General features: G+C 37.4%; 1 protein-coding gene across 5 annotated transcripts in view; it reads left to right on the plus strand.

Annotated features, from left to right (window-relative positions):
- The window catches only part of PIP5K1B (phosphatidylinositol-4-phosphate 5-kinase type 1 beta), a 93,320-nt gene that overhangs the window by 57,248 nt on the left and 8,927 nt on the right, over positions 1-27,145 (plus strand). For all 5 annotated transcript variants that reach the window (XM_083352555.1, XM_083352553.1, XM_083352556.1 and 2 more), the window contains exons 6-13: positions 741-893; positions 4,023-4,322; positions 12,428-12,639; positions 14,211-14,294; positions 14,408-14,456; positions 15,061-15,145; positions 17,051-17,206; positions 17,892-18,036. In XM_083352555.1, the coding sequence (XP_083208681.1) occupies positions 741-893; positions 4,023-4,322; positions 12,428-12,639; positions 14,211-14,294; positions 14,408-14,456; positions 15,061-15,145; positions 17,051-17,206; positions 17,892-18,036 (1,184 nt within the window). The remainder of the gene's footprint in view (positions 1-740; positions 894-4,022; positions 4,323-12,427; positions 12,640-14,210; positions 14,295-14,407; positions 14,457-15,060; positions 15,146-17,050; positions 17,207-17,891; positions 18,037-27,145) is intronic.

Consider the following 27,145-nt stretch of genomic DNA (forward strand, 5'->3'; position numbering starts at 1 on the left):
TTATTTGTTCACATTAACCTGTATTCTTTGTGATAAGTTAATTTATTCTTAAGTTATGCATCCCAGTTATTTATATTGCTTTAATTTCTGTTGAAGTATAATTTATCTTTGTCTTTTACAAAAAGTGCTAATGAGAAAAAATAAGACTAATCGAAGATGTGTTTTGACCTGAGTTTTTACACTACCAGACACAGAGGATTAAATCTTGTTTTTAACCACAAATTAACCTCAAAAACCTGGACTTAAAACATAACTAAAGATATTTGCCCCGAAAGATATTAGTTAATTCTAGTTTGTCATATTGTTAGATTTTTTCAGGGCAAAGGTTTGACTCACTTGATTAACCAGGAGAGTTTTTAGTAGGTCAGCATTGCATGGATTCTATTGCAGAGAAAAGGAATTGTGTAAGACAACATATATCTTCTTGCAACTTTTGTTTGTATATTTCAATAAATTATGCAAAAAACAAAAGCCTCCTGAGTAGTCTTTTCAGTCAACACCAGTAACACTTAGTGTTCTAAAAATTGTATCAGAAATAGCATACCATGTCGTGAAGAAAACATTATCACTGTTTCTTTTCTTTTTTTAAAAAATAGACCTTACACAGTTGAGTAGTCTGGGTAGTTTCAAGGGCCTTGGTACACACAGGTCTCCTTGACTTCCTTTCATAAAATACTTTAAAACATATTTCTATATATCCATGCTGCAGAATGGCATTAAATTTCTGTTTGTGTATTCAGTATTCAATTTGCAGTGAACCATTAATAGAATTGTCGAATCCTGGTGCCAGTGGATCCTTGTTCTTTGTCACTCGTGATGATGAATTCATAATCAAAACAGTTCAACACAAAGAAGCAGAATTCCTTCAGAAACTGTTGCCTGGCTACTACATGGTAAAGATACTCAAGCTCTTTTTAAATTTGGTTTCTCTTTGTGTATGTGGATATGTTTAACTCCCTTGTTCAACTCTTGCTTGTGTTCTTATGAATGTTAAAATTGGCCTTTTCTCTCTAAGTTTGTGTTCCTATTATATTGCATATAATAAATGGGAGAAATTAAAAAATAAATTTGAGGTTAATAGACAAACTTTCTTTAATAAGTGGAATAATTGATCATGATACTGATAGATACCCTATTTTATCTTGTTTCATTGATAAATCATTTACCTCTAAAGGAGCAAATTATAAGTTTGGCTTATTATAATTTTTATTTTCTCTGTTTCAAAGCTTAATACAGTTTCCTTGGTTATTCAGTTTTTAGGTATGAAAAATCTTTTTACAAGCCAAAAATTAAAAAATAAATTTGAGGTTAATAGACAAACTTTCTTTAATAAGTGGAATAATTGATCATGATACTGATAGATACCCTATTTTATCTTGTTTCATTGATAAATCATTTACCTCTAAAGGAGCAAATTATAAGTTTGGCTTATAATTTTTATTTTCTCTGTTTCAAAGCTTAATACAGTTTCCTTGGTTATTCAGTTTTTAGGTATGAAAAATCTTTTTACAAGCCAAAAATTAAAAAATAAATTTGAGGTTAATAGACAAACTTTCTTTAATAAGTGGAATAATTGATCATGATACTGATAGATACCCTATTTTATCTTGTTTCATTGATAAATCATTTACCTCTAAAGGAGCAAATTATAAGTTTGGCTTATTATAATTTTTATTTTCTCTGTTTCAAAGCTTAATACAGTTTCCTTGGTTATTCAGTTTTTAGGTATGAAAAATCTTTTTACAAGCCAAAAATTAAAAAATAAATTTGAGGTTAATAGACAAACTTTCTTTAATAAGTGGAATAATTGATCATGATACTGATAGATACCCTATTTTATCTTGTTTCATTGATAAATCATTTACCTCTAAAGGAGCAAATTATAAGTTTGGCTTATTATAATTTTTATTTTCTCTGTTTCAAAGCTTAATACAGTTTCCTTGGTTATTCAGTTTTTAGGTATGAAAAATCTTTTTACAAGCCAAAAATTGATTGCAATGTTGTATTTACTGCAGATTGGTTACTGGTCTGTGGGAACCTATACAAAATTTGTTTAATGGCTGTCTTAGATAGAAGGGCAATTCAGAAATAAACCTCCATTTGATTATCAATGAGAGACACTTGTAGATATAGAACTTTTATTATATACATTAGAAAACTGCAACATTACATTGCTTTTCGACATAATCATTCAAATTGAAGCACTTGTCATAACATCTTACAAGGTTTGAAATTCCTTAGTAGTAGTCACTTGGCACCAAATCTGAGGTGATCAAAACATCCCAACGGAACTGCTTCAAAAGTTCTTGGCTGCCTCTAGCGGTGTGTGGGCAAGCATTATCATGAACCAACACCACACCGGAAGTCAGCATGCCCCAATGCTTGTTATGGATGGCTTATCTGAATTTTTGTAACGTTTCACAGTAGACTTCTGAATTGATGGTCGAACCACGCTCCATGAACTTCCACTAGCAGTACTCCTTTGGCATCTTCACATTTGGTGGCATTTTCTATGGCACCACTTCCGGTGTGATGTTGGTGTTGGCGCCAAACAACTACTACTAAGGAATTTCAAACCTTGTATGACGCTATGACAAGTGCCTCAATTTGAATAGCGATTATGTGAAAAAGTAATGTAATGTTGTAATTTTCTAATGCGTATAATAAAAGTTCTGTATCTGAGTGTCTGTCATTGATAACCAAACAAAGGTTTATTTCCGAATTGCCCTCATAACATAAACAGCTATGTTGTATTACTTTCCCTTCTTGTTAACTGAATTTGCCTTTGAAGCTAATAAGAGGAAAATATGGTTATTTTTCATTCTAATTAATGTCACTGTTCAAGTAATACTTAGCTACAGTCCAGCAGTCTAGTCTACACCAGGGCAGATTCCAAGAAGGATGAGGAAACACATGTTGTTTACTCCAGATGTTAGTTTCTCAAGCTTTAAGCATGTTGTTCTTCTTGCAGGTCCTTTCCAGGCAGGCTTACCAACTTGATACAAAACTTTGAAGTCTTTTTTTTTTATTCAAAGGTGGAGTGATGTGCTTGAGGGCAGAAGACTCCTATGTAAAACTGATTTCTCTGCTCACTCTGTGGAGAGAGAGATATATATAAAGGAAGGGAGGAGAGGTATAAGAAGAAAATGATGAGCGGGGAAATGGATTTGTAGGACTAGACAGGAAAGGAAAAAGAAGATGAACTGTGATTATTATCTTAGGAGGTTGCTTGCAGAAGGAGCGCCAGAAACAATTTACATTCAGTGTTTTGCAAGCTGTAGTATTTTAAAAAGCAATTTAAAAGAAGCTAATTTAGGGCAAGGAACTTTCTGGTTTTTTTCTCCCCACTTTGATTGAATAAGAGTGATTGTTTTCAGAATGAAGCCCAGATTTTATGAATTAATGGCAAGTCTATCATAACCACTAAAATGGTTTTGAACATTATTGAGGGAGATTTTTTAACTTAGTCCCAATGAAGTGGTTTCATCTTGTAAAGTTATAAGGATCTGTTATTGTTTGAATTGGTAGAAAGATTAGAATTAAATTATTAAAATGGTATCTTTATTTCTACTCCAACCCTTATATAAAATTAATCTTTAATTTTATTTGAACAGGTTGCATAAATTTAATTTTTAATTTTAGTACGCCTGGTATTGCAAACTGGTATTGCGTTTGAGAAATCTGCCTTAGTCCGAAGAGTTCAACCACCTGACTAAAGTTTAGAATGTTTGAGTTAGCACTTGGGCACTTTTTAGTGGTAGGTGCAAAAATGATTTGTTGAAATAGAAATGATTTGCCTATCTATATTTACTTATGTGTAGAACTCTGATCTTGGTTATACTTTACAGCAGGAGTGTCCAATCTTGGTAACTTTTAAGACCTGTGGGATACAGCTACCATAATTGGCTGGCTGGAAGAATTCTGGGAGTTGAAGTCCTCAAGTCTTAAAATTGCCAAGGATGGACACTGCTGTGTTATAGTATTGCAAACGTTCATTGATACATTTTGTGTTTCTTTTTAAGAATCTCAACCAGAACCCAAGGACGCTCTTACCCAAATTTTATGGCCTGTATTGTGTTCAGTCGGGGGGTATTAATATAAGGATAGTTGTGATGAACAATGTTTTGCCTCGAGCACTGAGAATGCATTACAACTATGACTTGAAAGGCTCTACATACAAAAGAAGAGCATCCCGAAAAGAACGAGAGAAGTCTAACCCCACATTTAAAGACCTGGATTTCTTGCAAGATTTGCATGAAGGATTATATTTCGACTCCGAAACCTACAGCGCATTGATGAAAACACTACAAAGGGATTGCCGAGTAAGTGAAAAGTTTTGAGTTCAATATCTATAATCAGGCCATAATTCTCTTGTTAACAAGACATTGTACAAACATTGTAAGAAGATGGATTGTCCTGTGGTTTAGAAAACCTATGCCATTATTGAATAGTTTTTTGGTGTCCTCAATGTAGAATACACCTAGCGTGGCCTTCAAATTAAACTACAATTTACTTACTTTTATTTTATTTTATTCCTATATTGATGCTTTTTATTATTCCCTGTACATATCATTTGTCTTGTGCTGCAAATTAGGTCACAACAATTTTTTTTTAATTCCATTTATATCCCGCCCTTCTCCGAAGACTCAGGGCGGCTTACAAGCTTAGTAGTAGCCTTCATTCTATGTATATGCCTGCTTATTAGTTTAGTTTAGTTTTAGTTTAGTTTTACTGGATTTCTATACCGCCCTTCTCCCTAGGGACTCAGGGCGGTTCACAGGGCATATATAAATAGGTATACAAAAATTAAAAGAGAATTAAACCATGCCCAATTAAAATACAGCAATAAAAAATAATAAAACCAGTTAAAAAACCCATATTCCCCTTCAGGCCAGACCAGCTAACTCGAACAAGTGGGTCTTCAACCCGCGACGGAAGGATCGGAGGTCCGATGCCATCCGGAGCTCAACCGGCAGTTGGTTCCATAGTGCCGGGGCACCCACAGAGAAGGCCCTCCCCCTGGGGGCCACCAGTCGACATTCCCTGGCTGGAGGCACCCTGAGGAGGCCCTCTCTGTGGGCACGCACAGGGCGGAGGGGAGTTGACGCCGGCAGCAGGTGGTCCTCGAGGTATCTCGGACCCATGCCATGTAAGGACTTAAAGATCATAACCAAGACCTTGAACCTCACCCGGAAGACAACTGGTAACCAATGCAGCTCGCGGAGCAAAGGTGTAACATGGGAGTACCGGGAAACTCCCAAGACAACTCTCGCGGCCGCATTCTGTACCAGTTGGAGCCTCCGAGTGGTCTTCAAGGGAAGCCCCATGTAGAGAGCATTACAGTAGTCTAGGCGAGAGGTCACGAGCGCATGAGTGACCGTATTAGGGCTTTCACACACACACACCCCAAGCGGCATTATTACAAAGTCAGCTTAATTGCCCCCAACAATCTGGGTCCTCATTTTACCTACCTCGGAAGGATGGAAGGCTGAGTCAACCCTGAGCCTGGTGGGATGCGAACCTGCACTAATTGCAGGCAGCTGGTGTTACTTAAGGAGGCATTAGCCCACTGCTCCACCAAGGCTCAAATGAAGAGTAGATCCCATTAAATTCAACTATTTATGAGCAGACATAGATAAAAATGTGCTTTTACTTAGTTTTTTGATATGGATTAAGGTGTGTGTACTCAAGGTCCGTTGCCTTTTTTACTTAGCTGTTTGGTTACTCTTTTGAGACCAGATGTTTTTACAGACATTATTTGTTGTATTCCATACTGTTATTAATTATAATACCATTTCTCTGTCTTGTCAAGACATAAAAATAGTATGTCTTCATTTTTTATCTTCTTTCCATCCCAGGTTTTTACAGTAGGAATGTCCTTTTTCTTTCATCTGTCAATTTCTTATTTCTTTTGAATCTTCTCATACCCTGCCACACTTTGCCCCATACATAATGTCCTGTTATATTCAATTGTACCTTAAGGCATTTATTTCCATTTTGCTGCATTCCTCTTTTTTTCCATAAGCAAAATTATTTCTCTGTTTTAAATTTTGAGTACAGAATGAAAAATCAAAAATTACATTAGTACTTGAAACACAAGTACTAATCTTGTTATAAATTAGCTTTTATGGATTCTATAGTATTGGATGTTTTGCAGATGTATGGATGTATATACTTATTAATAGGTTTAACTATTTAAAAAATTGGGAGTAATTTCAAATAAAATGCTTTAAGATCTTAACAAATAGAATAAATAAACATAAAATGCATGTTATTTAAGAAAATTGACGGGAAATTATTTTTCTTAGCAAAAAAAGATTGAAGCAAATCTATTGGTGTACAGTGTAGCTCCAGCCACAGTTAAAAGTAGATTTTTTTCTTATTTCTGAGGTGGGAATATGCAAAAAGTTATTGACATATTGTTAAATTGTTTTTGGAAGTTATACAGGCATAATTTTATATATGCAATAAATTGTTTGTATAAAGATCTATGAATAAAAAATCTGAAGACAATTATTTTGTACATTTTTCTATTGAACTTTTCACAGAAAATGGCAGCGTTTTTTCATAAAAAATCTAGATGCTTAAATACTCTTGCTTTTACAAATTTAGATTAATCAATACATTAATGGGCATTAAATTTACTTACAATTTACATTTTTTTCCTATGGAAGAGACAGAACCTTAAAAGTCTGAAAAATACTTAGGTAAAGTGTATCTCTGACTTGCCGAACAAAAAGCAAATTTAGCTTCACATTTTACATTCTTTACAAAGAAAACACTTTCCTTGGAATTAACATGAAGCCCATCACGACATTAATTATGGATGTGTGTGTACCCATGTATTTGTGGTTGTGCTGAAAATAGAAACTTGCTTATGAACATTGGTACTTCAGAGAAATTTGGCTGTGTGTGTAACGGGTGTTAGATTTTTGATTCAGTTATGAATGCTTCAGATGCCTAAAAGTAATCTTGAGTAATGTGATTTATGGAAGTGATGATGGTTCACAAAGATGATTGCACTCTTGAATGCCCATGGCAAACGTTTTGCGTTTGTGATAAAATAAAACATGATGGCAGCCTCTTGGAGCTGAAAGAATTTAATATGGTTCTATTGGTTAAAAACTGTCTGAGAAAATAATGTGTTTGAAATGCAGTTATAGAGGCAAAGAGGCACCACTTCTAGCAAAGTCCCATGCTTATTAGCACACTGTAGTATTGTGTCAAGTCTTATTAGTGAGCATGAAGCCACCTTTTGTTCAGAAATCAAGCGTGAAGTTGATGATCTAATAATCAGCTGCAAGCTCATCAGATGTTCTTCCTAACAAAGGACATTGTTTGTCACTGTAGTTTCTGGAAAGGAATATTCCATGAAGTCAGGCAATTAGTGATTATGTGGAATGCATAGGAGTGTATTCTGAGAAGACATATATCAATACTCTCTTATAAAGGTCAAAAGGTTAATTACAGTATAAAAATTATGCTTAATTTTTAAAATGTTTAAAAAGTCCCTTACACTAAAAATAAGCTATTTTAAGTGATGTAAAATGTGGATTAAATTCCTAAAATATGTTCATTTTAAAAGGTTGCATATTGGAAAAAATATATTTTAAGGGAGCCACCCAGTGCCTGTTGAACTGGAGTAGGATATAAATTATATGATGGAACACTTATTCAAAATGTATTTTCTGTTTTCACTATTTGGATATTTTTGAGTCATTCTTCTTTTAATTCCTAAAATGTTAGGAGGACAAGCAAGTCTAATATTTTCAAATAGGGGAGTTGTGTTTTAGTATGTAAGTGATTTTGAAGAGTGTAAACTTCAGCTGGTGCAAAACACAGTGGCATGAGCAAGACACATATGCATTACACCTCTGCTTCGGGGGCTGCACTAGTTATCAATTTGTTTTCTGATCCAATTCAGGGTATTGGTGTTGATCTTTAAAGTCCTTCATGGCATGAAATCAGGTTATTTGAGGGACTGCCTCGTCTCGATTTTATTTACCTGTCCTATCAGTGGCAGCAGAGATCAGATCAGATCTGGTATTATAAGTTCTGTCACCTAGGAAGCTACATTTAGTGGGCCTTTTCTGCCCTGTTGTTCCCACTCGGACTTTTAGAAGTCCTTTAAGACTTGGTTATGCCAGCGGAACTAATGATCTGCTATTTTTAACACCCCTTTTTTCTATTATTCTTTGTTTTAGCTTGGGTTTTATAGTTTTAATGTATTTAGTAATTGCTTTTAGCTTTTTTGTGTGCTGCCTAAAGATGGTTGTTCGTGAGATATAAATTGGTTTAATAAATAATAATAAAATAAATGGATTTAAGTGCATTGAGTTAATTTAGATGTCCATGCTATTTTACAATACCTGACAGGATTGTATCCTAAAATGTAGGGTGTAAATCATTGTGCTACTAGTAACATATAAAGAAAATATATCTTGTTTATTCACTTTTTCATTATATAGTGATCCCATAGAGCTCTTAGGTTCCATGTTGGAATTTAAATAGCAATAGATGGATTTCTGGAGATGCTGCCTTAATTTAGAAACGGGTCCCCAATCCCCGGTCCATGGACTGGCACTTGGCTACCGCATGCCAGAAACTGGGCCACGCAAGCAAAGCCCCATCTGTGGGATGCAGGCAGCATGTGAAACCATGCCCCCACTGAGCTGCAGAAAAGCCTGTCTTCACAGAATCGATCCCTGGTGCCCAAAAGTTTGGGGGTGGCGCTGATTTAGAGGAAGTATTCTCTTTTATTAACAAGGTAATAATTGCAAACTGTGAGAATCTTGACAAAACTAGTTATCATCATTAGAGATTCATGTTGTTTGGTGAAAGGTCTTTCTAATTTTGGATGACATTTGCTGCTGTTGGTGTTTCCAATACTTTTATAGCATGACCCTGGCCATATATCATTGTATATTTTCTCTTAATGATATTTTCCTATTCGTCCTAACGCTAACCCCATGATCCTCTTGAAAATTATCTCTGGACAGTTGGAAATCTTCCCAGTTAGAATGGACTACATAATGACATTCAGAGGGCTGTGGAGAAGGCTTTGAAATAAGGTGTTATGTAGCACCATGCAAAAACTGATTTACAAATTAGTCTATAAAAATTACAAGCTTACAAACTTTTTATTTCTAATTGATGTGTCATTCTTAAAATAATTAGGACTGAAGTTGAAGATCACTTAGAAATGGCAATTGGCCTAGAACACAGCAGCCCACTGCTGAATTGACTTGTGTTGCCATAATGATATTACACTACTGTTGCAGGATCTGCATTGGTGGCTTGATGCATTTCAAATTGCTGGCTTTGATTAACAAGCTTTTTAAGACTTGGCATCTAGTGCCTTCAGGACTGTCTTCTCCAACCATAGTTGACTCATCTAATGCAATATTTGTGAGAATAGCTTCTGGTTGATGCCCATGGTTTCATAAGACTGCTTTCTAGTAGGAACAGTAATGACTGTACAGGTAGTCCTTGACTTACAATCAATCGTTCATGACAATTCAAAGTTACAGTGTCACAGAATGAAGGGACTTACTATTTAACTCCATAATTACGACGTTTTACAGCCCCTACAGTCATGTGATCAAAATTTGAGCCTTAGTAGTCTGGCCTCACTTAAGACCACAGGAGTGCTTCAGCTACCTCCACTCACCTTTCTCCCTCCCAGCTATGTCCTTTGTGGCCCCTTGCACTCCTGGCCTTGGCCGTCCCCTTTGTCCTGTTGCTGACCAAGCGTGCCTACCTTTGCAAAGTAGCTGCTGCTGCTGCAAGAGGCTTTATTCCTCAGGTTATGTGTAGCCATTTCCTCACAAGCCTTAGAGAATATGTCCTCGCATCATCTGCAGCTTTCTTGCAAAGGACCGGGTCAGGCACACCTCGTCAGCAGCAGGACCAAGAAGATGGTGAAGGTTTGCTGGCGCAGTACAGTGCAATGTGGTAGGAGCCTCAGAGTGCATGGTGGTGAGGGTGACTGTGTCTAGGACCGGGGTGTTTGTGACTTCCCGGGACAGCAAGAAGCTGGGTTGGACTGGGGCTACACTCTGTAGTAAGCTGTAGCTCAGGGGCTTCTTGCAACACTCCAGAGCTGCAACTCTCCAGTAAACCCCTTCGTGCTGTGGTGCTAGCCTGGCCGTGCACTGGGCTTCACATTGCACTGTGATTCAGGGGCTTCTCGCAGCTTCAGGGCGGCAGTACGCCAAAAAGCTCCTGGGCCACACTGTACTCTTTCCTTGACCTTTCCCTGTGCTTGCATCCATGCATTCTGCACATTCTTTCCTTCATCTCCTTAGCTTGTGGTGCACTGAAACCCCCGCCCCCCACAAACTTACGTGTGGCCTGTACCAGAGACCACCCAGGTCTTCCCGCGCTCCCTTGCAACACCTCCACTCCTTACCTGGGACTCCCTTCGCTTCCTGCTTAGTGACCCATTCATCAATTGCAGTAGGGACTGTTGATGGCTGAGTGACGTTGGACACATGACTTTACAACCACGTTGCTTAGTGACAGAAATTCCCATCCCAATTATGGTCAGAACTTGAGGACTACCTGTAGTGTTTCGGAATAGCCTCCTTTTGAGGCTAGATTATGCTCCTCTGTTATAACTTTCTGGGAGCTAGGTAACACTAAATCAGTCTGATGGGTTTTAGGGAATTAATTGGGATGTTGCCATTGTATGGGTGATTTTACTTCTATTTTCTAATTTTGTATTGATTTACTATGGATGTTTTAATTGTTATGTTATATATTTTATTGTTCCACTAACCACTGACAGTTCTTGTGATACAAGGATATCAGTCTGGTAAATGAGTAATAGAAGAACAGATTACTTTCTCTCTGCTGTTGCTCACCATTCTGTGGTGTAATTGATAATCTCTTTCTCTGTATATAAAGCCTGAAGATGTGTGAATGTGTGATCCAGCTCTCATATTATTTTCCCCCTCCCCCTTCCTATCAAGTTTCCAAATTTATTCATCTCTCATTCAGAATTTTGGACTTTTATTTATGTCTTGTGCTTGAGATACAAAATTATGTGGATTTTATCTGGAGAATTGGTTTTCAAGTTGGGGGAAAAATAGGCAACAGATTAGGATAGATAGGAATGAAATTCCAATTTATAATAATTTATTCCAAATTATTAGTAAATAGCAATCAAGTAATTATTATATGGAGTACAAAGAAAAGTAAAAGATTCCTTTTCAGCCTACATTTTTTTAAACCAGGACTTCCAATATTTGGTCATTTTCTATACTTTAAATTGGGTTATAATAATAGGAAATACATACACCACAAAAACTACTACCTTTATTCTGATGTGTCACCTCTTTCATTCCACTTATATATCATTTTTGATCCCACCCTATGGGAGAATGAGGTCAAATTCTCTTTTCATTAATATTCTAAGTATTAAAGGGAAGAGAAAAAGCAATTATGTCTCAAACCCTGAAGCAATTTTGTATCAGCAGGAAACTTAATATGCAGATTTTTGTTTCCTAGTAGATTTAATTGATTATACGAACCCTACCTCTCAAAAGATGTTGAAAAAGAAATAAGATAATGGTTCCTTTCCAAAAAAATACAGTTAATATCCAAGCCAAATACTGTGTTATAAAACAATTTTTTTCAGACTTTTGAACTTGTGTATTCTGCTTTTGAAATTTAGGGGTGATTAAAAAACAAATTCTGAGAGCTCAAAACATTGCAAATAACTATCTGAAAAATATTGCATATATTTTTGTCACTTCCATGACAGAAACATGAAATATCTGTAATCTCCTTAAATGGGTCTTCAAACTTGGCCCTTTTATGACTTGTGGACTTCCAAAATTCCTCAGCCAGCGTACCTGGCTGAAGAATTTTGGGAGTTGAAGTCCACAAGTCATAAAAGGGCCAAGTTTGAAGAGCCCTGCCTTAAAGTAATATATTTTACAGTAAAATTGTATTTATTACTGCATTGTGTGCTTTATATTGAATTTATTTATTTTAAAGTGTTATAAATTTCATCATTTTATGTTAAATAGCATACAGTTTAGAATGGAGCCCCACTTACTCCACTAGTCACCTGCTTCCAGTTTGACACAGAGCTACTGTGTGTTTGTTCAGTCAGCTGTGTATCTTTCTAATTGCAGTGTAAGGCACCCCACATTTTGCCACCTTCACTTTTAGAACTTGTGTGCTTAAGGGTATATAAAGCAAGAAAGCTGGGGTGTTTTTTTTAGACATGGAAGAAATCCTATTTATTCTGAGTCTGGAAAAAGAATAGTACTTAAATTTAGATATGATCATTTTTATTTGGGATATCAAATTACAGTAATTAATTCTCTCTCTATTCAATATGTTTCATTTATCTTTCTTGTAAACTCTTCTGCCCTTTGCAACATAACAGATTTCAGTCTAAAACATCTGATCCTAGGTGCTGGAAAGCTTTAAAATCATGGATTATAGTTTGTTGCTTGGCATCCACATCTTGGACAGTTCAGCAAAAGAGAGAGAAGGGGAGTTTTCTCAAAACACCTCTGATTCCAAGCGCCCGGGAGGACAAAGAGTTCTTTATTCAACTGCTATGGAATCCATTCAAGGTCCAGGAAAATCAGGGGACTGTGTCATCACAGAAAATACCAATACGTAAGTCTCTCAAAACCAGCCCTTTGAAAACAAAAAGTTACTGGATGTTAATACAACCCAGGTGGCTAGAAAGGCCCAACAGAGGCTTCACTTTCTCAGGGTCTTGCGGAGAACAACAGCTAATGACCCTCTTTTACCGGTCTACTATAGAGAGCGTCCTCTCGTATGGTATTGTGGTTTGGTATGCTGGTCTGACAGCCGCGGATAGGAAAGTATTACAGAGGGTGGTGAGTACAGCACAAGACATTGTGGGCTGTCCCCTGACACCACTGGATGACATCGCCAGGGCTCATTGCCTTGGAGGAGCCTTGGTGGAGCAGTGGGCTAATGCCTCCTTAAGTAACACCAGCTGCCTGCAATTAGTGCAAGTTCACATCCCACCAGGCTCAAGGTTGACTCAGCCTTCCATCCTTCCAAGGTAGGTAAAATGAGGACCCAGATTGTTGGGGGCAATAAGCTGACTTTGTAAAAATGCTGCTTGGGGCCCCCCGAAAGCCCTAATAAGCAGGCATATACATAGAATGAAGGCTATTGCTAAGCACATTGATTTGTGCTTCTTAGATTGTAAGCCGCCCTGAGTCTTCGGAGAAGGGCGGGATATAAATGGGATTTTAAAAAAAAGAGTGAGGAAAATTCTCAGGGATGACTCACACCCTGGTTGGTACCTCTTTACTCTCCTACCATCAGGTAGGAGATATAGGAGTATAGCCAGCCGCACCAACAGGCTGAAAAACAGCTTTTATCCGTGGGCTGTTAGGCTTTTGAATGGGAAATAATTTTTATAAACTTTATGCAGAATTGACTTGCGAGGCCGGTGTGTGGGTGCGATTAGTTCACATGGTGTAATAAGATGGAGGTTTGTTCTCACTGTGAGTTGGGGGGTGGGAGCACGAAGGGAGGCTCAGCTAATCTCAATGTATACATGGTTGTACTTTGAAAATAAAGGTTCGTTCACATTTTACATTTTTCTTTTTTCCTGTGTACTACACTTAAAAGTGGGTCAGACCATCCTTCAGTTGACGAACAATGAAAGATAAAAGTCAAATGGACTTTTTTTTTAAAAAAAACAAAAACAAATGTTGCACGTGTACTGCTAAGAAGTATAGTACAGAGCAGATCACTTTAGCCTCTGACATAATTGCTGGCAAAGTGTCAGGATCCCAGATAATTAGACCATGGGCTCTTAGTTCATCACCACTCCATCCCTCCATGAAAGTGTTGGGGGGCTACAAAGCGATTGATTTATCTATGTACTTTATGTATACAAAATCACAGAAATACAACCTTAAAGGCCTAGTATTATTAGAGCTATGGCACAGCTGTTTGAAAAAGGAATACACCAGGGGAAGGCATAATCTTAATTGTCAGACATGGAGAAAAGTAATAAAACTGAAGACGAAAAGAGACGTGCTTAAATCCATTTTTGACAATCGTATAGCCCCTACCGTATGGTGCAAGCTTTTTCACTTACATAAATTAAGAAGGTCGTTTTTAGCTGTTAATATATTTCTATGGTTACTTTAGAAAAGAGGCCTTGCAATGACTTGCTATTATTTTGTTGTTTCTGTCAGAATGGGAGGCATTCCAGCTAAAAGCTACAGAGGAGAAAAACTGCTGCTATTTATGGGCATAATTGATATCTTGCAGTCTTACAGGTAAATTTAAAGCAATATTCGTTGCTTTCTATGCCAGGATTTAGTTAAAGCGGTATTATTGCAAGGAGTGGGATACTTGTTTATTAAACTTTTTGTTGGTATATCGTCATCAGGTTAATAAAGAAGTTGGAGCATTCTTGGAAAGCCCTAGTTTATGATGGGGTAAGTCATTTCAATGGTTTTTAGAATTATGTCAGTTGTTCAGGCGGAAAACTCCTTTTTTTGCCTCTATTTAGCAATAAGAGCTGCATCTATTTTGTGCATAGAGCTTTGCCATCTCTAAACATCTATATCTAGAATGTCTTTTTATTTTGGGCGCGTCAGAAACTAACAGGAGAAAACAGAACAATAAAGTTGAAAGGGACCTTTGAGGTCTTCTAGTCCAACCCCCTGCTCAAGCAGGAGACCCTATACCATTTCAGACAAATATGGCTGTCCAATCTCTTCTTAAAAACCTCCAGTAATGGAGCACCCACAACTTCTGGAAAAAAGCCACTTTAGTAACTTTCTAGGGTTTACTGAATGTTTGTTTGTTTGTTTATGATTGAAGAAAATATCCTTCAAATTGCTTTTGTAATTTTTTTTAAAAAAATGGCTGCAGTAAGTATTATGCTACTTAATAAATTAATAGTATGCTAAAAATTTGCCAGTGAAAAGTCAACAGTGAAAAGAAAACACTAAATTTTAGCTTCATGTTCTGTTGTTCTGTAGATTATAAATCCTCTCCTCTTTTCATACTGACACAGGTTTTTTTGTTTCTTTGTAGGATACAGTTTCAGTCCACCGACCAAGTTTTTATGCTGACAGGTTTTTAAAGTTTATGAGTACCAGAGTATTCAAAAAAAATCAGAGTAGGTACCATCATATTATGAATTAACTAAAGCCACTCTTAACATTATCTTGTTTTCTAGAGGGCCCCCACTTGCGTGATTACTTAATCTCTGAGGTTGGACTGTCAGTACAGAATAAAATACAAGTACTACAGGCCGATATGGTAAACTGCTGCTATGGTTGTTGGCAAAAAGCCTCTGATGTTGGCTTGGAAACTCCTGTTTGCTTGTTGCAAGATAAAACAGACTTGGATTAGATGGAGCTTTGTTCTGATTAACGGGTTCCTAAATTATATACTTAAGTTCCAGATGATGATGCTTTCTGTTGCTCAAGTTTATAATTTCAAATTTGTAATTGTGTAAGCCTTAGGAGGGCAGTTCTGGATTATTAAACTGTTCAGGACCACTGAAAATTCTTCCGTGAATTTTCAAGACTTGGAGAAAATCAGGAGCTAATTAGAGTTGGTCTTCTGGACAGTAGGTAAACTGAGATGTTTCAACAAATAATTGCCCAGCTACTGAACAGATCAAAATAAAACTCAGCCACTTCAGCAGAGGTGCTTATGGGTTACAAATAAAATTTCCTTTTTGAAAGACCTGTGGAACAAAACTGGGTGATGAAAACTGGAATGAAAGGAAGCATGCATCCAAGCTCATGTCATCAACTGAATGATATGTATAAATGTTTTGGGGGAAGTCAGTTCACCCGATGGAACACACTGGAACTCTAGAATTCCTCCAAGTCACTGAAGATACATAATTTTAAGTAGTTGGACTACACACAGTCCCTTATATCTTCATTGTAGTATTTTGCAGTTGTATTTTCTGTAGCATTCAGATTATACCATTTTGAAAGTTTATGGTTAGAGCAATTAATAGCTTGTAAACCAATTTACAAATCTTGCAAAAAATAGATGCTTACAATAGATACAGATATAGATGCTTATAATATTCAATGTAAGAGATATTATAAAATATGGAAAACATTTTTGATTGCCTTTGAGGTTGTTTACACACTGCACTGCATACAAGACGCTATAAGAATTATCCTTAAATTCTAATAGATCCCTGTGTTACTCCATGAAGATTATGTGATGATATGGGCAGATATTATTCTAGTCAGACTGATGCGGAAAATAATCTTGTTCATGCCATATCTCTGTCCAGTCCCTTTAATGGAGGAACATTGCTTTTGAACTTAGCCTTTCTTCATTCAGCAGGAGATGAAGGTTGCCTGGGGTAGAGGTTGGCCTCAATGTCTTGTCAATATACCTTAACATTCATTGGGCCACTCTATCCAGAGAAGCTGCACTGGTCAACCTTGTCAACTAGTACAGATCTTTAGATGCAGATAACATTTCCTATTTACACAGGAAATAGGAACAGATGAATCCTTAAATCTCATGATAAAAAAGAATATTGTAGTGACTCACATTAAATTACACACTGAAGTTCTTAAATCATTTTGGCTATCCCAAAAAGTGAACTAAGATTGAATTTTACTTTGGATTATACTTTGAATCTGTTTTTTCCCCTTACAACATTATGTGCAAAAAAATTTTTTGTCTGTACTGCCATAAAGTTGTTTCTCTTGTCCCAGATACAAAAATTGAACAAATGCTATTCATTGTTATAACTTATACTTAGCCTCTTAGTAACTCCTTGCCATTTAAAAGCTGAGTTCAAGTTTTATTAACCTATAACTAAAAGCTGCTGTTTCTCAGATTTATACTGGCACATACTGTGGATTTTTTCTGAAGACAAATGATTGTGTCATATTTATGATAATGGCAGTTATTTGAGTATTCACTTCAAGCCTCTTTTGGGACATTCAGGGAAAGGAAGTATTTGCATAATAATGGAAAGTTGGCTATAAAAACAATCTATGTTTACATTACTTTCATTATCTCCCCTCTAAAACCCCAGTTTTGAAGTCATCTCCTTCCAAGAAACGATGCAATTCTATTGCTGCTCTAAAAGCTACATCACAAGAATATGTGTCAGTAGTTAGCCAAGACTGGAAAGATGAAAACCATGATTTACTCACAGAAGGACAAAGTTACTGTAGCCTTGATGAAGAAGGTAATTTTCAGTAGAATAAGATGCTCTAGATTCCAAAGCTAGCATTCTTTGCCAAAAGGAAAAAGTGATAGTTTTAGAACAGGGGTGCGCATTCTGGTATTCCAGAAGAATAGTAAATAACAAAACTCCCTAATTCCCTGCATATGGACCTCCAGACTCCCTTCAAAAGCTGTCAGATTGATTTTAAGACTTCTGAAAAATAATATTAATTGTATTTAATTATATTTGTATTTAATCAGATTACATTAAATTCAGCTTTTAGGCTAGACTTGCACAGTGCTCTCAAATGAGCCCCCTGCTAGTAAACTCAAATGCAATCCTTGACCTGAAATAATTGTACACTTCTCATTTAAACAAATGGGAAAAAAATGTTTTAAGCTTTTCTGAAGGTAATAGATAATAATAGCAGATTACCTAACCCCCCCCCAACCTAATATGCATTATCTTAACGCACTGTAAATCAAGATCTTTGGTTCAAAGGCAGAATGCAATAAGGGATTTAAAAGAAGAAAGGCACACCCAGCCACAATATTCATCCATAACTTTATAAACCCCTATTTAATGAAGCTGTGGATGGTCACACAAACACAGCCTTTCGGTATCTCGTTTGTGTGTTTTCACGGCAAGCAAGCCCTTGATTTTTACATACACTAATTTGACTTTTTTCCCCTTTTTTCATGTACAGTATTAGCCTCCCGACATCATCCAGATTTAGTGCCAAGCACTGCATCTCTGTTTGAAGCCGCTTCTTTAGCAACCACAATTTCTTCCTCTTCTCTCTACGTAGATGACCCTTATCAGCATGATGGAACTAGGTTTTATTCTAACAGGTAAACTGAATATTCAGTTTTTACTACACTATGGAAGGATGGTTAAGTTTCTCCTCACCTTGCCAGGATCCCAATCAAATTACAGGTAGTCCTTGATTTACAACCATTTGTTTAGTGCCCATTTGAAGTGACCTATGACTATTTTTCACATTTATGACCATTGCAGCATCCCCGTGGTCACGTGTTCAAAATTTGACTGCTTGGCAATTGGCATGTATTTATGACGGCTGCAGTGTCCCTTTGCTGTCTTCTGAACAGCAAAGACAATGGGGAAGCCAAATTCCTTTAACAACCATTTTACTATCATAACAACTGCAGTGATTCACTTAACAACTGTGGGGTTGTAAAGTAAGGCAAAACTCAGCAACTGTCTTGCTTAACAACAGAAATTTTGAGCTCAGTTGTGTTCTTAAATCGAGAACTACCTCTAGCTCTCATACTTCTCTCCTAGCAATCTAGACTAGACTGGAAACAGTTAATCCAAAGAATTGGTCTCTCAGAATCTGATTAATAGTTTTTATTAAAGGTCTAAGGTTACAAGTCAAACATTCCAGCAAGCACTACTCTTTCAGATGACAACTTTTTAAGCAATCTATTGCTGCAAAACTGATTTGTTTTTTTTTGTTTTTTTTTGTGCATTCTAGTAGGGGCAAATGAGATGAGGCATGTCTGTTTTGGTAATGTTGTAGAATATGTATCTGCTGATAGTTTTGGTAATAGCTGCTAGATTTTATTCTCACACCGGCTTTTTAAACTCTCTAGCACCTCAATCAGTGCAGATGTTGGTCCTTTCTGGGCTATTTGGAACATTATTTAAACTAAGCCCCACAAGTTCAAGTTATTTTTTTCCAAATAAGTGTGCATAACATTGCAGCCTATGTTTTATTTTGCACCCTGTATTGGTTAGTATCAAGTTCCCATTTTTTTCTCCCCCATCTAGCTGTTGTGCAAAGGGCTTCAGAAAACCCCTAAACTGAAACTTAAATTTAGCTGTTATTTTCAGAATAGAAAATAATTTATTTTTTTAAAAAAAAGAATTGATTGTGTAAATTCTGCTTGGAAATCAAGAACATTTTGCTTCATGCTTTTCCTGTTCTATCGTGTGGTCCACTGGTTGAAATGTTTAAACATTTTGGTATTTCTTGAAGTAACTGAAGACTCAGTTATCCATTTTTCCCTCTTTTCAATTTAGCTGAAGGTAATTAGAAAGTTTTGGTGTCTCACGTCAGGGTCATCTTCAGTGACTTGAAACCTAGTAAGCTGCTATGTATCCCTATTGAGAGATGAGCTAACATCAGTGCGAATCTTTAGCTGCTTTCATTTAAACTTGTTCTTCTAAATGCAGTGAGAATTTCTGGAAAGCTGCCTTTGAAAAGAAACAACAGTGTTAGTTTTGGATAAGGAAAAGTGGTCCAAATAAATGTTATATATTAAACTATATTGTTGACTTTAAAGTGAAACTGTCTTCTACTACATAATATATTACCAACATAAAATAAACTATATATAGTTAAACAGTTCTGAAGAGGCTTGGTAACTGAAACTTGTTTGCCTTATCTTACCATTTTTTCTGAAAAAGAGGTCAACTCAAGGCAGCAAACATCATACAAACTTCTGTTTCCTTTCTCAAAGTGGACATCTTGGTTGGTTGTTTTCACAATCAGAAATACTTTTCTTTTGTATAAAGATGGTGGTGACATTCTGCCATCTACGGTAGGCAGAAACGTGGAATAATTATAATAATTCTCATCTGTTGCCTCTGTTAGTTAAAGCTGTCGTTTTTAATTAAATAAAAGTAGAAATCAGAAGTGGCATATAAAGAGAGAAGAGTGGTGCAATGGCTCAGTAGGGCTTGTCAGCGCCACATGGTGAGGTGAGTTCCCGTTACTTGCCCCAGCTCCCGACAACCTAGCAGTTCAAAAGCTTGCAAATGCGAGTGGATTTGGTGGGAAGATAACAGTGTTGTGGCCTGATGTCAGGCTGGCCACATGACCACGGAAACATCTTTGGGCAGGGCTGGCTCAGTGGCCTAGACATGGAGATGAGCACCACCCCCTGAAGTTGGCTAAGACTACCGGAGGACTCCTTTACCTTTTACCTATATAAAGAGAGAATCCTTTGTTTTGTACCTCCATGGCTATTCTGACTATGAAAACTAGAAAGTAAATTCATTAGTAGAAGGCAGGAGATCTTGGCTTGCAATTATTACTGTACTTCCCGTAGCATGAACAGGGTCTCTATAACAGCTACTGTGGGGGTTTCATTGCTGACAGCAAGCTGAGATATGACAGCCAAGCAAAATGCCCAGAAAAGATATTCACACATTTGGGAGGGCTAGATGCAACATTTCACCTTCGACTAGGGGCTTGCTTCAATATCACCGTAGGTGACAGAACCAAGGGAGCTGATTTAATCTGGAAAACTGAAATACTTGGCCTTGTTTATTATGGGAATAGGAAGCCCATAGGATATTCCCAGTCTGCAGACTACATTGGAAATAAAAACAGTATTTCCATACTATTGCCAAGATCGCAACTTCGGAACCTCCATGTAATCACAGGAATAATTATTTTCCATTCCAAAAAGCGAAAAGTTCTAACCAAATACCAGTTGAGCTTATTTCTAAGCTTGTTGCTCTGGAATCTTGCTATTTTGTGGGTTCTTACAGAAATGCCTGCATATAAAAGGAATGAATCTATGAATGTCATAACGCCACTTTAGCACTCTTGTTGCCAAGCTTAAAGATTTGTAAAGTTATTTTTTTCATTACAAAAGAACAAAAGTTGGTGTTAGATTTTAATTACCTTCTCCAGGAATTATGTAACAGTTGTTTTTTATATTAGTTTAGTTCTATAATACACTTGGTATAAAATCCCGCATATGTATTTTCTGTGGAATTACTGAAGCAAATCTTCTTAACATTTCTCCGTGATACTCTTTGTTAACTCTGTGTATTACGTTAGGAATTCTTCAATGCAATTCTAACTTTCAAGGTGCAAAAATTCCATTTTAATATGCAAAACCTGCACAGGTATGAATGTGCATCCGATTTGAACAAAATCCAAATATAAAACCACAAAGCCTCAGACAATTGAATCTTGAAAAAGCAAAGCAAAAGAGCAGTTTCTAAAATTTCAGATCTATAACAATCATTTGTGTTGCTGTCATCTGGAGAGAGGGGTAAAAAGAAGCTACATCCTGAAAATTCCGGATTTGCTTATTCCCACAGGCAATATCTTTGATGATGTTTGTTAGGGGAAGAATTGTCCTTCACCCTACATTTCTAGAGGCTCAAGTTTATTTCCCAGCTTTTATGGCTAACTTGAACAGTTCTGTGCATACTACCATCAGTTGTCACATAGACATTCATGAAGATTCAAAAAGTAGAAAAAGCAAAGCTATGTCTTGGATCCAAAGTCAAACAAGCCCAAACTTGTACAGTTCCACCCAAAGTGTGTCTGTCTAGCCAAAGTGGGGATGCAGAATTATTTTCTCCTGCCCCTACACACTCCTAGGGGGATTATAAAGTCAAAGAACTTGATAAATGCTGATGCATTTATTTTTCTCTGGCTCCACATTGATTTTCACAGTGTGGGAAGGTTCTGCAGTATTCTTAGTGCTTAAAAAGGTTTGATACCACTATTAACTGATAAACAATAGAAATTCTTGCAACTTAACCAATGTTTTATCATTTTCAGTTAAAACCATAATGTTTAAAATAGAAAATTTTAGAAATGTTAAATATACAATTATTAAGTTTGAAAAAATGTATAATGAATGCTCAGATACTTTGAATAAAAGAATAATTGCTGCAATCAGTTGCTCATTCTAGATAGTTTTGTGTAGATTCTCAAATTTGTCAGCGGGGCATCAAGAGAATGCTTATGCTAACCTTTCTGGACCAGTTCTTGATACGAGGAATGCCAAACTAGCAATGTATAGAGCACAGGTGTCAAGCTCGCCGCATCATGTGATGTGTCATGATGAGCAACATAGAACTTCAGAAGTAGTCTCACCTTTGTAGTTCAGGCTAGTATTGCTTGGAGTAGTCAGTATCTAGTGTCCCTAATAAACATCAATAATGCAGACATGCTTCTGCCCTAACCTACATTTGGTAACACAAAAGAACCTCTAATTGCAATCCATTTTGTTCCAATGTAGAGAAGAATATATTAGAATTCTCCATATGAAGACCCATGATTTTATAATGCAGGATTCTGCAGACAGTATTTGTATGAATAGCCCGCATTTTTATTGATGTTGCAGCGCAGTTTTACTTACCACAGCAACTTCTCAATATTCCTTGCATGCTGAAGTATATAAATAACTTAATAGGACTTTTGTATGGCTTTTTTGTAGCTGACAATATATCATGCATACATAGGAAGGGTTTTATTAAGCAAAGATTCAATATTCTTGGGACAAAAAATTGTTACAAAATTGGGTATTAAAGACTCAGTGTTAGCAACAGTTAATCTTCCACCAGGTTATTTACATCATATTAGACTAAAACCACTGAAGGATTGATAAGTGTTTTTTGCTTTTATCTTTATTAGGTATCAATTTAAGGGGGAAATATAGTGTGTTGTATTTTCTATGTGCAATATGCAACTGTGTGTTTGAGATGCTTCTAAAAGTCCATAATTGCAACAAAATATATCTTCATGATTTCTAAATATGATTGTGGAGTTGTACCTGAATTTAGGTAACTTTTGCAAAAGATAGGCACACAAGAAGTTATTCTAAGGGGAATAGATAGATTTTAGATGTTACTAAAATGGTTTTGACTGAAGAGCACCATCTATACCACAAAACTGTGTTAAGTTTATTGGAAAGCAAGTAATTATTTTCTGCAAGGAAGCATGCGGTTATTTTCAGGGCCGTGTTCTTCATCCTTCTTTCTACTCTTATGGTTTATTCTTTGTTCCTTCATCATTATAGCATCCGGTTTCTTTGTAGAGTCAGCATGGGGGATGATCAAAGCCACATGAGGCAAGAAAGCGACACTAATTTGAAACTAGGTGCCAGTACAATGGTGCCCTTGAGAACGAGTGAGATCAAGATAGGTGGATGGTTTTAAAACGAGTGCCAAAAAGTCATTTGAAGAGGGAGGTGCTTTCAGCAGAAAAATATTTCCCAAACCCTCTGATTTTATACTTCCTTCATTTCAGCAGAACATCAAAGTTTTCTGGGAAAACCAATTAATAGCAAGCTATTGTCAGGAAGAAAAGTAAGCATTTCTCTGAAATAAAAATAATAACCTTGGAAGAGCCAATTGACATTAGTGTAGAATTAGTATCTTGTCTCAGCCATGTCCTGAAAATATACATGGGTATTTTGTTAATTAAACTGAACTGAATTGGATGGATTTGATAAGAAATGTTGTAAGAACCAATAGTAGTTTATGTCTTGCCATAATGTGCAAGATTTATTTGCATGGTGTAATGGAATATATATTTACATGATGGGACGGAATTCACACTAATTTACCATGCAAATTTAAATTCTGTAATTGAACTCTGTGAACATGTCTGCTATAGATAATAACGCCTAGATATTATTTTTATTTTTTTATTTTAATTCCATTTATATCCCGCCCTTCTCCGAAGACTCAGGGTGGCTTACAAGCTTAGCAGTAGCCTAAACCATTGGGTTTTTTTATCTCATTTGGCATTCCTTATAATTCATCTATTTTGATCTCACTTGTTCTCAAAAGAAATATCATAGTGGCTCCTAAGTTCAAATTAGTTTACTTTCTCACATCACATGGCTTTCATCATGATCTTATCTAATCCTACCAAAAAAAAAGTAAAGGGAGTCTCTGCATATTTTACTCCGCTAGTTCTTGCCAACTATAGGGTGCAGTGCTCATCTCCATTTCAAGGCCTTTGAGCCAGTGCTGTCTGAAGACATTTCCGCTGTCTTGTGGCCAGCATAACATCACGGAGCGCTATTACCTCCCCACAAAAGTGGTACCTATTTATCTATTCACATTTGCATGCTTTTGAATTGCTAGGCGGGCAGGAGCTGGGGCAAGGACGTGAGCTCACCCCATTGCGTGGCACTCAGATCTCAAGTCTGGGGGGTTGGCTTTCCATCCAACAAGCTCATTTTAACCACTGAGCCATTGTGCTTCCCTCCTCCTACAAAGGAGTACAACCAATTTCTCTTGGAAATGTATTTCCAGACTTACTAAGCATACTATTTAAAATAAGGAACCAATAATAATTGCAATTCAAATTAAGAATATCTATCATTTATATGTTTTGACTATGTCTATGTGATAAACTAAATACACTTGACTGTAAGAATTAATTTTGATCAATGTATGCTTGGAATAGACAGAAGGTCATGGCGAATAGCAGTGCTAAAATCCTGTGAGTCTTCCAAATCTAGATAGGCAGGTACTGGCAACTCAAGCAGACATTGTGGTACTAGACAAGGACTAGAAGATAGCAATGGTGATAGATGTAACCGTGCCAAATGACAGCAACATCAGGAACAACCAGTATGAGAAATTGGAGAAATACCAGGGTCTGAAGGACAAATTAAAGGAGATGTGGAAAGTAAAGGCCAAAGTGTTCCCAGTGGTTGTAGAACACTCGGAGCTCTGATTCCTAAGCTGGAAGAATGACTTCCAACAGATCCCAAAGGGAACATCAGAGTTCTTTGCCCGGAAGAGAGAAGTGCTAGGAACAGCTAAGATGCTGAACCCGCAAACTCCCAAGCCTATGGTAGAGCACCCGAGATTGAGAAAGATACATACAACCCATAGGGCCATTTTAAAAATAGCTTCATATCTCCCTTAACGGTGAGATGGCTATTTAATTTACTCATAACATACTGAGTTTCTTAATGGAGCTTTTTAGGAGGAAATTTACAAATGACTTTAAAGGTAAAGATTCCCCATGCGTGCTAGTCGTTTCCAACTCTAGGGGCCGGTGCTCATCTCCGTTTCAAAGCCAAAGAACCAGCGCTTGTCCGAGGACATCTCCGTGGTCATGTGGCCAACATGACGACGCCAAAGGTGCACGGAACGCTGTTACCTTCCCACCGTAGTGGGAAGTAACAAATGACTTTAGGATTCTTGAAATAGAAATTCCTATTTGGATTGATCATCACCTTTAAAGCTACACATAGCAGAATATAGGATATAACCAGCAACAGCATCAAATCTGCCCATCCAGTTTAATCATCTAGAGCAAGGGTAGGCAACCTTGGCACTTTTATGACTCGTGGACTTCAACTCCCAGAATTCCTGAGCCAGCTGCTGATTCAGGAATTCTGAGAGTTGAAGTCCTCGAATCATAAAAGAGCCAAGGTTGCCTACCCCTGATCTAGAGAATGTCTATTGAGAATTCCCCGCCTTCTTGTGATAAGTGGATGTAGATAAGATAAGAAATATGTGCAGTCCCCATTGGGGCTTTACTTCGATGGATTTTGACTACGTCTTTTGATTGAATATATCTATCATAAGCTTTGGTTTGGGTTTTATTGCCAAGATTATGTTTTTCTTTTTTGTTTGTTTTAGTATTCACTCATAGCCTTTGGGGATTGGGACAAATTATAATAATTGTTAAATAAAAGTTTTTTAAAAGGTCCAGCACCGTGTAGTTTTTAATAATGAATTAGAACTGTGAAGGCCCACTCTGAGGATTTTTTTGAGTGATCCTAAGTAACTTAGGATTAGTCTTTAGCTTTTAGGCTAACCTATTTCAAATAATTGTTGTATGGAAAAATGTGGAGAAAAGAGAGCTGTGGCTTCTTTGGGGTAAAAGTGGGATAAGAAGAAATGAATATAACTGCTTATGATGATGCCATAATTAAGGTGGGACTGATTACATTCCCCTAACCCTTTTTAAGACATGTCTAGGGTATTAGGAAGCTAATGAATAAATAATCTGAAGTACCTAAAACCAATAATTCACAATAAACTTAAAAGGCCAACATTTATAGACAAGACATCCAGCAGAGAGCAGCTGAAAAAGCTAAATCTTCAACAAACAAGGGCAAATCAGAAACATGGCTGGTGGAAGGCAAGCAATATCTCTAGCAAAGCCTGTCTGGATAATGGTTTCTAAAGCCCACTTGTGCCACAGTTGTTAGCTTTTACCCCTGGGAAAGTAAAAAACTTTAGCCATGCCCTGGATCATTGGATTTGAGCCTATGAACCCTAACTTTCTTAAGGCATGGTTGAAGCTTTGGTCTGCTCTAGTGATGTGTACATGAATAAAAATCTTGCTTAAGCCACAATAATTTATCTGTGAAGTCAAACTTGTCTTGTGGATATAGAACTGCCTGAACTGCCTTCGTGTTCATTCATAAGTGTGTATATATTACGTTACGTTACCGATCATCACATCCTGCAGCTAGACTTCCCCTTTGCCACCCCCCGCCGTGGGTGCGCGGTGCCAACCAGATGGTACCGCCCTAGGCGCCTAATGGACCCTGATAGTTCCAGGCAGCGCTTGGGGACGCACATGCACTCCCTGCTCACAGCTCGGTGGATGCCTTAGTGGAAGCCTGGGAAAAGGCAGCCACGGAGGCTCTGGACCGAGTTGTACCCTTGCGGCCTCTGACCCGGCGCAGATCCCAGCGAGCCCCATGGTTCACCGCGGAGCTCCGGGAGATGAAGCGTCGGAGACGGGGCCTAGAGAGCTGTTGGAGATCCAGTCGATCCGAATCCGACCGATTGCGATTAAGAATCCTCACCAGGTCTTATCTCGCTGCGATAAGGGTGGCAAAATCCAACTACTTTTCCACCCTCATCGCGTCCGCAGATAATCGCCCGGCTGCCTTGTTCAGGGTGACTCGCTCCCTACTGAACCAAGAGGTGAGGGAGGAACCCTTGCAGGGTCGAGCCGAGGAATTCGGTCAATATCTGCTGGATAAAATTGCTCGGATTCGAACCGGCCTGGACTCCAACTGGGCTGAGCTGGAAGAACAAGGCATGGACAGTCTTGTCGACGTCATCTGGGAGGAATTTGATCCTGTGACTCCTAAGGAAGTGGACAGGATTATGAGGAGGTTGAGCTCCTCCACATGCTTACTGGACCCGTGCCCTTCCTGGCTGGCTTATGCAGCTCGAGAGGGGACACGAGGCTGGTTC

Source organism: Vipera ursinii (assembly GCF_947247035.1).
Source record: "Vipera ursinii genome assembly, chromosome: 2".
NCBI lineage: Eukaryota > Metazoa > Chordata > Lepidosauria > Squamata > Viperidae > Vipera > Vipera ursinii.